The sequence below is a fragment of the Molossus molossus genome, unplaced genomic scaffold, assembly GCF_014108415.1.
Source record: "Molossus molossus isolate mMolMol1 unplaced genomic scaffold, mMolMol1.p scaffold_m16_p_7, whole genome shotgun sequence".
NCBI classification, from domain to species: domain Eukaryota; kingdom Metazoa; phylum Chordata; class Mammalia; order Chiroptera; family Molossidae; genus Molossus; species Molossus molossus.
This window is the reverse complement of record NW_023425401.1, coordinates 94378916-94391406: the sequence shown is the minus strand read 5'-3', so window position 1 is coordinate 94391406 and position 12491 is coordinate 94378916. Positions and strand designations below refer to the sequence as shown.

Here is a 12491-nt window from a genome sequence, read left to right as displayed (position 1 = left end):
AGTCCTACAACTATGAAATTAAAGAATCTACATCGAGACTGGTAGGAAGGGCAGACGCGAGAACAGGCTGGTCCCAAACTCATGTGGGACGGATAAAAATCAGGAAGATATCTCACTATGAAAGTCCTTCCTTAGGACTGAGGGGTCCCTGTCCCACACCAGGCACCCAGCTCAAGGTTCCAGTGCCAGGAAGAGAATCCCCATCACTTCTGGCTGTAAAACCAGCGGCAACTGAGGCTGAGGGAGGCTGAGACTTCTGGAGCCCCAGGCAGCTCCTCTTAAAGGGCTCATGCATGGATTTACTTGGACTCACTCCTTCTGGGCTTCAGTGTTGGGGAGACAGCTTGAAAGGCACCAGAGACATACAGGGAAGAATTAAATTGTTCGGCATCGGGGTGAGAGCTGGAGGGGCAGCTTTCTCCTGGATAGACTTGTTGGGGGAGGCCTTGTTCCTTTGGTGAGTCCTTCCTTGGGGCAGTAGTTGGCAGCCATATCTGGGACTCCAGCAACCTGGCTCACATTGTTTGCCCCGCCCTGATGATTGCCCAACCTTTGGCCTCACCAAGCTGTATCCAGTAGCTTTACCAAAGGATTGGCCTGTCTTGGATTCTGCTTCAGATTTTCCTAAAATCTCTCAAATAAGCAGCATCTGGTCTCAGGGAGCCCCATACCTCTCATTAAGTGGCCCCAGGCCTGGCATTAGAAGCAGCCAGCCTTGGTTCACAGCTTGGCCTTTTCTGGGTACATCTAAGCCCAGCACAAGAAGCAGCCATTTGCAGATCACATTCAACAATAAAGACAAGTTTAAAAAAAAAAAAAAAAGATGAATAAAAAGCACCAATACCAGACAAACCTCTTGATAAGATATACTAAGGAGGACCCAATGTCATCTACATGGTATTCCTGCTAAAAATGCTTAACCTAAAATCCAATCCTAAGAAAATATCAGACAAACCCAACTGAGGGAGTCTACAAAATAATTGCTCTGTATTCCAAAACATTAAGGTCAAGAAAGACAAGGAAAAGTTAAGGAACTATTGTTCCAGACTGAAGGTGACTAAAGAAACATAATACTGAAATGCAATACATAATCATGAACTGAGTCCTAGGTCAGGGGTGGGGATTAGGGTGACAGTGGGACACATACAAAGGACATTACTAAGGAATTATTGGGATAGCTGTCTATATCTGAATGTAGATTGTTGATTACATTAAAGCAACTGTTCTCAGTGCAGTCTGGAGTCTTCAAAAACACTTTAGGGAGTTCACAAGGTCAATGTTATTATCATAACAATACTAAGACAAAAATTTGTCTTTTCACTCTTATTCTCTTATGAATTAGGTAAAATTTTCTAGAGGCTACATGACTTTTGATATAGCAATATATTGAATGCAGAAGCAGATATGAATCCAGCAGCCTTCTTGTAAGCCAAACATTAAAGAGATTTAGAAAACTATAAAACAATGCTACTTGATGTATAATGGTTATCTCAAGAACAACCTATGTGATGGAGTTGCAAGCTGACCTAGCTGCTTTTCCCATGCAACACTATATTTACTAAAAAGAAAACTAACAATCTAACTATAGTTATTCAGACCTTATGGCAGACATGTTTTGAAAAATAAATGAAGTATGTCATTTTGAAGCAAAACTGACAAAATTAAAAGCTGGCAATGATAAAATGCACATTTTTAAATTAAGCAAAAATTAGAATTTTTGAGCCCTGGCCAGTTTTGCTCTGCGGTTAGAGCGTCGGCCCGCGTTCCGGAGATACCCGGGTTCAGTTTCCGCTAAGGGCATGTACCTCGGTTGCTGTTTGTCCCCGGCCCTGGTTGGGTCGTGTGGGTGGCGATCACTTGATGTGTCCCTTTCACGTCGATGTTTTTTTCTCTCTCTCTCTCTCTCTCCCCCTCCCACTCTATCTGAACAAAATATCGAAAAATGTCCTCAGGTGAGGATAAAATAAAAAATTAGAATTTTTGAAAACTACCTGCCACTGTGATCTTGACTCATTCCCAATATTTTAAAGACTTTTCTAATGACATTGATAGCAATATTAACAAACGTATTATTTTTGGATATTATATAATAAAATGTCAACATTTGGAAGATGTGTCTAACTCAGCAAACCAATATTTTTCAAGTGACCAAACACATGGATAAAAATAACCATGAATAAAAGGTCCATTCAAAGAGCAAGATAGACCAATGTGTTTTAATGTAACAGAATATAAAAGGTTAGCTGATACGGCTTCAGAGTCTACAATGCAATTACCTTTAAGAAACAACCACTTGTTAATTTGGGACATGAGATAAAAAAAAACAACATGTGCAATTATCTAAAGAGGCTATTAAAATACTATTTTCCTTTCCAAAAACATATCTATGTGAGATCCAATTTACTTCATATGGTCCACACAAAACAATGTTGCAAGAGATTAAGTGAAGCAGCACGTATGAGAATCTAGCTGTCTTCCACTAGTCTGATATTAAAGAGACTTATGAAAATGTAAAATGAAACAAAAATACATTTTGGCCCAGCCGGTGTGATTCAGTGGCTGAGCGTCGACCCACGCACCAAGAGGTCACTGGTTCAATTCCTGGTCAGGGAACATGCCCAGGTTGTGGGCCAAATACCCAGTGCAGGGGGCATGCAGGAGGTGGCCAATCGATGTTCTCTCTCATCAATGTTTCTCTCTCTCTCTCCCTCTCCCTCTTCCTTCTTCTCTTCTCTAAAAATCAGTAAAGACAGAAAAAACAAAACACATTTTGAACCTATAAAAAACTTACTTGAATATCACTTGCACATTTAAAATAATTATTCTCTTTAAGAGCTGAGCCACCCCATTCTTTCAATCTCTCTCTCTCTCTCTTTGTTTAGAGGAAGAGAGAGGGACAGAGACGAAGAGAGAGGTAGAAATATCAATGAGAGACAGAACATTGACTGGCCACCTCCTGCATGTCCCCCACTGGGGATTGGGACCACAACCTGGGCAAGTGCCCTGACCGGGAATCGAACTGGTGACCTCCAGGTGCATGGATCAAAGCTCAACCAGTGAGCCACACCGGCTGGGCCCATTCTTTCAATCTCTTAAATGTGTTATTAGATACATATTTAAGTGAATTAAATTAATGTTGCTTTTTAATTGTATATCATACTTTTAAAACATATGCCCCAGGGTATCATCAAACAATAACTTGTCCTCACTGGTTTACAAAATAAAATTAAATAAATGAAATATTAATCTCAATTTTGGAAGGGATGAGCATTTATGGTAGGGCCATATATTACTATTCGACTCATAGACAGATCAACAAAGTAGTTTTGGAGTCTATCTATATGAGAACAGTAATAATAAACTATAATAAATCTAAACTCCAGCACTAGGTGACCACATATCTATAGACTTCAAAATAACAGAAACTATATTCTCGTTAAAATAATGCATAGTTTTTCCAATATAAGTTTAAAATATTAATTACATTCTAAAGATTACTTATGACATATATAAATGGTATAAAAGTAGTAACCATGCCCAGCTTCAAAAATAGAACATTAATATTACCATTGAAATCTTATGTAAACCAATCCCGTCCTGCCAAATAGCCACCCTCCTAAATTTTGTATTTATCATTCCTTTCCTTTCTCCACCATTAACTTTTCATTTAACTAATATCATCTATTTACTCACTGAAGAGTAAGTATATGATTTATGCCTTACGGAATTCAAAGTCTAGGTAGGAACACAGGAATGCAAACCACTCATTCAAGGAATATAAGGCATTAAAAGTACACACCAAAATAAAAGCTTCTAATTATGCGTGGAGAAGACAAGAACACTTCACAGAGTAAGTGAACTTTTGATCTGAGTTTTAAAGAATACGTAGTCATTTACTAAGTTAAAGCAGGGTGCATGGGAAAAAACTACTGCCAAGGACACAGATGAGAAAGTTGAGTAACTCCAGCAACTATAGGTATGGCTGGCATTCAAAGTCAGGAGATGAAGCTATAAATGGAAACAGGAACCAAATCATGATGAGAACTTTGAATTTTTTACTCTAAGCAAAAAAAAATTAAGGTAGATAAATTGCTTTTATGATTCTGATTACTTTGTTGTTATTCCAACTTCCCTGTATCTATGCCCTTTGGTTACCCCTCACTATACCATGACTCTGGACTTGGTCACATGATTTCCTTTGGTCAATGGGACAATAGCAAATTTGGTGGCATGTTCAGGTCCACTTCATCCCCTTTGCAGCCTGCCCCTGGCATGAGAACAAGTCCCAGCTAGCCAACAGAAAGGTAAGCAATTACCTAGAACAGAGCCAAGTAGTCACAGCAGAAGCTATCCTGCACTAGCTGACAACTAGCTCACTCCCAACACATGAACAAGCCCAGTCAAACCAAAAAAATGACCTAGACAATCTGTAAACCTTTGAGTAAAATAAATGTTTATTATTATTTGCCACTAAAGTTTTTTGAAGCTCTGAATGAAACAGAATACAACAGATAACTGAATGAACTTAAGTTAACCATGGGGTTTGAGCCCATGGAGTGTCATATGACCAAATATGTTTTCTAAAGACTGTAGTAATGAATGGAAAATAGATATGGGGTCAACAATAGAGGCAAAAATATTTTTTTTTTGTTTTTGTTTTTTTTTATCCTCACCGGAGGACATTTTTCCATTTTTTGTTCAGGTAGAGTGGGAGGGAGAGAGAGGAACAGAGAGAGAGAGAGAGAGAGAGAGAGAGAGAGAGAAACATTGATGTGAAGGGACACATCGAGTGGCTGCCACCCGCATGACTGACCAGAGCCGGGGAAAAACTGCAACCGAGGTACATGCCCTTAGCGGGAACCGAACCCGGGTCTCTCAGGACCGCAGGCTGGCGCTCTAACCGCTGAGCCAAACCGGCCAGGGCGAGGCAAAAATGTTTAAGAAAGAAACCATGAAGTTGAAATTAATGCCAAAAAGACATGTGAAATGCGTATGGGTGCTAGAAGTGTTGGAACTTAGGCACTAATTAAATACACTCTATGAATACGAAGGAGGATTTCACGATAAATCCTAGACTTACTGCAAGAATAATCATAGATGTAGCCCTGGTCGAAAATGCTCAGTGGTTATCACATTGGTCCAAGCACAGAAGGGTCCCGGGTTCGATTCCCGGTCAAGAGCACATACCTGGATTGCAGGTTCAATCCCTGACCCTTGTCCGGGCTCGTGCAGGAGGCAACCAATTGATGTGTCTCTTTCACACTGATGTTTCTCTTTCTTTCCCTCCCCTCACCCCCACCCCACCACTCCCTCCATCCCTTGTAGTCTCTCTAAAAATTAATGAAAAAAACATCCTCAGGTGAAGATTAAAATAATAATAACAATAATAATAATTACAGATGTAATCAACCTACATTTAAAATAGTTGAAGAGAAAAAAGTTAGTTTTTTTTTTTTTAGGTGCCTTTATTTTTGTTGAGGATAAAAATAATCATTTCAGAAAATGGCACTTTAATACTGAAAAACAAAGGTCATTTTTACATACTTTTACAGGAATAATAAACAGAAATTAGAATTTTAAGATATCTTTAGAAAGATACGAATGATTAATAAAGTTATTAATCCATGGAACACACAAATAAGGAAAGAATTCAGTATCCTGGGATTAAAGACATAGCACCAGATCTTTTTGAAATGGCCTTCCTAGATGAAATCAGTGGATTTTAAATTAGGTCTTTTTCTCCCACTTTTCACTTGCAGCTCCTACTGTTTTATTACAGTTTACTTTTAACCTCATAATCTGAAACATCTTAGACAGAAGGTACAATAAAAAATTCTATAAAGATTTGGCAAAAAACTGAATTAATTTTTGCTTTATAACAGTGTATAACTAACTATGTACTTATTTAATTCAAAGTCGTGAATCCAAGCCATACTATTCACTATGGAAATGCTTTATGGATATGTGTATCAACAGATAGACACACACAAATACATACATACAATTTTAGGTAAAAATATATATCATTTGTAAACCTAACATTTAGTCAAATAATGAGGGACCAAAATAGTGAGATAGTGAAGACATCCAAACCACAATTTTCCAGTGGAACTCAAAATAAGATGAATGCTTGAAACAAGAGTAGAGGTGACAGGAACATGACAAAAAAGACAGTTACACAGTTAAATTTCCAGGAAAGTAGTAAAAACTAAATGGTATTAGATACCCAATTCTCTTTATATCTGTAAGATAGATTTGTTCATGTACAAGTAGTTGATGAACCACACATAAAAGCTGGAATCCAAGAGTACTTAAGCCAAATTTGGTTACCACAACTTCTGCTATCACTGCTGACAGACATTAGAAAAGAATACAAATTATCTAGAAAAAGAAGTATACACCCGCACCCCTATTGCAATACTAATGGATGAAAAGTCTGAGAACTTGCCTCTTTCTCAGTGTCTCTAGAGATACATGTCCACTGGTTCTCCTTCACACTGTACGCCCAGAAGTCAGCAAGATCTTGTGTTCCATCCCAGCCACCAAACAAATAAACGGTCTCTATGAAAATTAGAAAAATATGTGTAAAAAGATAAAACTTAAGGACAAAATATAAGTCTAAGCACCCAGACCTAGCCAGTTGTCTCTAAGATCCTTTAAGAAGGTACATCTAAATAAACTTAAAAATTTTAAATTGATAACATTCCAAAGTATTTCAGACTAATGATTTCTTAAACATAAGTATATGGAAAGGCTGCTGTGGAACCACTGCTTTGAGAGACTTATAAAAATACAGACAATGAGGAGGCATTCCCTAAGATTCTGATTCCATAGGTCTTCCGTCGATAAAAAGAATCTATATTTTTAAAGTATCCAGGGTGAATCTGATGTGCAGCTAATGTAGGAGTTTCTGTGTTAGCCCACGAAAAAATTATATGTACCATCTTAATAACGTAGCTTCAGACTGCAGAAAGAAACAAAAAAGAGAAGAAAGCCCAGAGAAATATATAGTATAAAATATAACATAAAGACATCTAGCTATTTCTGGGGGGGGTGGGAAATCACATATTAACTGTTTTCTTTCTAATGCAACACCAAAAACAATAATTAGCTGGGAGTTAAAGTTAGATATCTTAAGAATAAAGTGATGCATATGGCCTTGGTATTCCCATGGAAACTGGGAGAAATTTTTTCCATATATACTGAGGTAAATTTAACTTCTCATAAATCAACTTTCCAGTCATTGTAGGTATCTTGAGAATTTGGTATCCTCTAACTCTGAAGTATCTAGTATATTACAAAACTGATTGCTTACTCAGTAAATAATGAAAATCTTTATACATAACAATGTGTATCATCATCTCATTCTTCTTTATATAATGAGTGCCTTTCCTTTCTTCAAATACCTTCCCTCTCCAACCCCCCCCCCCCCCCCCCCCCCCGTAAATAAATGTCTTATGCCTACTGGTTATAAAAGCACAGCTATTACTTTTTATAAAGTTAAATAAGACTGTACAGGGAACATGTAAAGCCATCTACTCTCTAATTGACATGCTCTAGTCCTATGTACGAGGAGACTGTCACCTAAGTTATGTCCCACCATAAAGGGTTACAATTCAAAGTGCACTTGGAAATACTGTAACACCATTTAAGTCTTGCCATTCATAAAGTTGGGCTGTCTTCTAAGAGGTTTCTCTCATACTGTCACATAATTTCAAACTTTAAGTGAATTTTCTAAGTGAAACATACCATTCTATGCCCCAAGAATCTTGGGAAATCAAAATATACTTCTAGATAAGAACAGACCACTGGAACAGGAATGAGTGCTAGTTCTAACTCAGTGACAAATCACTTAAACTCACTGGTTCTATTTTTTTTTTTTAATCTACAAAACTCTCAGTGTTGTGGTGAAGTTCTTCAGATATGTTACATGAAAACATTTTGAAGGTTGTCAAGTATGAAAAGTATTTCTACCTTTTAAAAACACAGAAATAGCCCTGGCCAGTTTGGCTCAGCGGTTAGAGCGTCAGCCTGCAGTCCAGAGAGACCCGGGTTCGGTTCCCGCTAAGGGCACATACCTCGGTTGCAGTTTGTCCCCGGCCCTGGTTGGTTGTGCGGGTGGCAGCCACTCAATGTGCCCCTTTCACATGGATGTTTCTCTCTCTCTCTTCCTCTCTCTCTCTCCCACTCTATCTGAACAAAAATGGAAAAATGTCCTCGGGTGAGGATTAAAAAAAAATAAAAACACAGAAATAAAAAATACTTTGTAGTTACTATGTACCACAGATGCAATAAAAACAGTACTATTGTGCCTGATTCCATGTCTAACTCAGTACCCAGAACACTGGCTCTGCACAAATGTGAAATAATGGAAATTAAACTATTAAAAATTGTCTTATCCTAGAACTACAAAATAATCCATTATCATGAGTTAAGTAACATTCTGTTTTCCAAATGGCACACAAGTAATGCCCAGATACATATAATTTTAAAGGAAAAAAATTGAAGACTTGTCATCTGCCTTAAAAATTATTTGCCAAGGCCTCACTATAAAGACACTTAACCCTGTTAAATTCTGAAGCCTGGAGAGGGAGGGGCTATATAACCAAAATAGCAATAGCAATTGACCTTTCGTTTTATAGTGTTTCTGGGCACCCTCTGGATAAGGTTATCCTGGTTCATTAACTTTAATAACCCTTCCTCTTGGACTCTGGGTTCTCAATGTTCTTTCTGAAAAGCAGGTCTCTTTGTACGCATAAATTCTCACAGCAAAGAAAACCCACATTTCTACAACAGCCTCATTGATAGCTGAGCAAAATAAAATCTGGCACAGAGCAAGCATCCCAATGGAGTTAATCCAAGATGTCATTCTTGTCCATGAATACTTCATGGTCCCAGTTGAAGTTTAATAGTAAAACTGAATAAATCAGACAGAAACAGGACCTTATGACATACCTGAATGAAATGCATAACAAAATTTTAATTAAATCACCTAATTATTTAATTCAAATCATTCAGATATTAAATATTATCTAGAAAAAAATACCAGCAAAAGTATTATTAAATGTATATATAAGAAACTTTTAAAGAGTATAGAAATAATTAGAGAGAACTATAGTGAGAAGTTAAGAAAAAGAAAACATTATTTGCAACAGGGTAGTAGTTTCGTTTACTGAATGTCCATTCTCATGCTTATAGGTTATATAACAATTCATGTACATCCCTGGGATAGTAAAATCCTCCTCAAGCAGCAGCCCTCTCTATTTTTTTCTTAAAGGAGAATAGGCTATAGAGGCTATCCATTTCTCCCAGCACTCAGAGGAATGTTAAGTCAATATTTTTTATTACTAATCTGAACTGGCAAGGCACTTTAAATGATTTTAGAGAGAAAGGAAGTGAGAGGGAGAGAGAGAGAGAAACACTGATGATAGAACATCGACTGGCCACCTCCTGCATCCTGCATGCCCCCCACTGGAGATTGGGCCCATAACCTGGGAATGTGTCCTGACCGGGAACTGAACTGGTGACCTCTTGGTGCATGGGTCAATGCTCAACCACCGAGACACACTGGCCAGGCTTGGCAAGGCACTTTAGAGAATAATTTTTTTTAAAAAGACATAGTTCCTATCCTTAAGGAGCTTACAGTAAAATCAAGAATATAAAACAAGTACATAAAGCTGGCTGGTGTGGTTCAGCTGGTTGACAGTTCAATTACCAGTCAGGGCACATACCCAGGATGCAGGTTCAATCCCCAGTTGAGGCACACACAGGAGGCAACTGATCAATGTTTCTCTCTCACATCGATGTTTATCTCTTCCTCTCTCCTTCTCCCTTCTTTTTCCTCTTAAAAAAAAAATCAATAAAAACGTATTTTTAAAACAAGTACATAAATCACCATGATTGCAGGGTAGCTAAGTGCCAAAAGAAAGGTAAAAAACTTCATGAGGCTTCAAAAGAGGGAAGCAGGTATACCTGGTTGAACCAGGAAAGGTTTCATGGTAACAGCGGTATTAACAGCACAAAGTAGCTTTGTTGACAGAATGCAGGACAAAGAAGAGTGAAAAAAAAAATGGTACAGCCCTCGCTGGTTTTTCTCAGTGGTTAAAACGTGAGCCTGCAGACCAGAGTCTCAGGTTCAATTCCTGGTCAAGGGTATGTACCTCAGTTGCGGTTTATCCCGGGCCCTGGTTGGAATCCTGTAGGAGGTGGCCAAGCAATGTGTCTCTCTCACATCGATGTTTGCTTCTCTCTCCCCACACCACTCTATCTGAAGATAAATGTAAAAATATCCTTGGGTGAGGATTAAAAAAATAAATACATAAAATAAAGGTACAGAGACAGAAAAACAAAGTGTTTTAAAAGACATGGGCTCTACACTGAGACAGATCTTGAACAGAACTGCAGCTCTACCACAGCTGTATGATCACCACCATGTTCCTTAACCACTAGTTTCCACATCTCTAAAATGGTACACAGCTCTTATCTCATAAAGCAACTATGAGACTTAAATAATGCATGCAAAGTGGTAAAAACTGTATAATGAATAAATGTACTGTTTAATTTAAAAGAACACAAAGGGTAGTAGGTGTAGATGAGGTTAAAAAGACAGGCAGGCCCTGGCTGGTTGCTAAGTGGTTAGAGCATTGGCCTGTGGACTGGAGAGTCTTGGGTTCGGTTCCCACTAAGGGTATGTGCCTCTGCTGCAGTTTGTCCTAGGCCCTGGCTGAGGTCGTGTGGGTGGTGACTGCTCAATGTGTCTCTCTCACATTGATGTTTCTCTTCGTCCCTCTCTATCTGAAGATAAATGCAAAAATGTCCTCAGGTGAGAACTTAAAAAAAAAACAAAAAAAAACAACCAACAGGCAGTGGCCAGAACATGGAAGGGGTTCAATGAAGAACTTGAGGCCACAGACTGGAATAGCTACAAAAGATTTTAGGCAGCCCGGCCAGTGTGGCTCAGTGTCTGAGCGCCGACCCATGCACCGAGAGGTCACCAGTTTGATTCCCAGTTAGGGCAAATGCCCAGGTTGTGGGCCAAATCCCCAGTGGGACATGCAGGAGGTAGTCAATTGATGTTCTCTCTCATTGATGTTTCTGTCTTTCTTCCCCTCTCCCTAAAATCAATAAAGAAAAAAAAAAAAAGATTTTAGGCAAAAATCTCATGGTCAGATCTCAACTTGCAGCATATGGAACTGAATGAAAAGGAGTGAAAGAAAGGAATTGGAAGTAAATTGACCAATAAGAGCTATGTTCAAAATTTTAAACCAATTTCATTCTAAGAGACTATAAATGAATCAATCATCAACCAATCAATAAACTATCATTAATCAGGCCACAAAAACTAAAATTCAACCATATTCTTTGGTACAGGTCTTTTTGGTACCAGTACTGAATAAACCCTACATCCTTAAGTACCAGCAACACTAAACTATATATCTTATGTACACTAAAAATAAGGTAGGAAATGTTAACACAGCAGTGTCTTCACACCATTTTTCACAAAGAAGCAGGCTTTTTATTTTAAGAGTCCAAATGCGATATCTATCCCCTTCTGATTTTTAGGGGATAAATTAGACTGTGCTGACTGCATTATCCTCCAAAAGATGGCACACTATTTTGTAGTTAAATTCATTTTTCCTCTTTGAAATAGTATAGAATACAAATACTGTGCACTAACACAGCGTGGGCTCAACCTTAGACAAAATTCATGTGTCAAACAGAAGACGTAGGAGAAGGGTTAACAGGCTTGTGAAGGAGGTTAACTTAATTCTTAAGTTTAATATAGACACTGAGAGAAAAAAAATCAAGTGGAAAAAAGTTTTAAGAAATACATATTTATAATCAAGATAAAAATTAAACATTGTGAGAGTATTTACTTTAAGAGTTTAATACTTCTAAAAATGTAGTTAGGAAGACCTTAAATGGACATAAGAAATTTTGAAGAGAGTAATAAATAAGAAGGGGAAAGATATTTTATATGCTTCAGCCATTTCCTTGAACTGGCATAACCCAGCAGATAGATATCAACCGTATGCATACACTCCCTTTTATTTATTTTTTATTAATTAATTTATTTTTGTTACAGATGTTTCTCCTTTTTTTCCCCACTGATTCCCCTCTCCCACCCTCCCCACCCTGTCTCCAGCTTTGTTGTCCATGTCCATTGTTCGTGTATACTGCATATAAGTCCTGTGGTTTATCTCTCCCCGACCACTCCCTCTTCTGGAGATTGTCAGTCTGTACCCCACTTCCACGTCTCTGGGACTACCCCATTCCTCAGACTCATACACCTCCCTTTTAAAATGGAGGTATATTCTTAGATAGAGCTATGTTTAAAAAACTATCTAGACACTCATCTTTTTAGTGAATTCAACATAGTTACTTTCTCTGCTAAAAAGTTGTATTTTCTGCCTATGACAGTATACATTATATTCTTAATTAATGCTATATAACAGAATTCCATTGTGATAATTTTATGAAAGGAAAAGATT

General features: G+C 37.9%; 1 protein-coding gene across 6 annotated transcripts in view; it reads right to left on the bottom strand.

Annotated features, from left to right (window-relative positions):
- The window catches only part of MKLN1 (muskelin 1), a 208495-nt gene that overhangs the window by 59784 nt on the left and 136220 nt on the right, over window positions 1-12491 (bottom strand). For all 6 annotated transcript variants that reach the window (XM_036246258.1, XM_036246261.1, XM_036246256.1 and 3 more), the window contains one exon: window positions 6449-6561. In XM_036246258.1, coding sequence (XP_036102151.1) covers window positions 6449-6561 — 113 coding nt within the window. The remainder of the gene's footprint in view (window positions 1-6448; window positions 6562-12491) is intronic.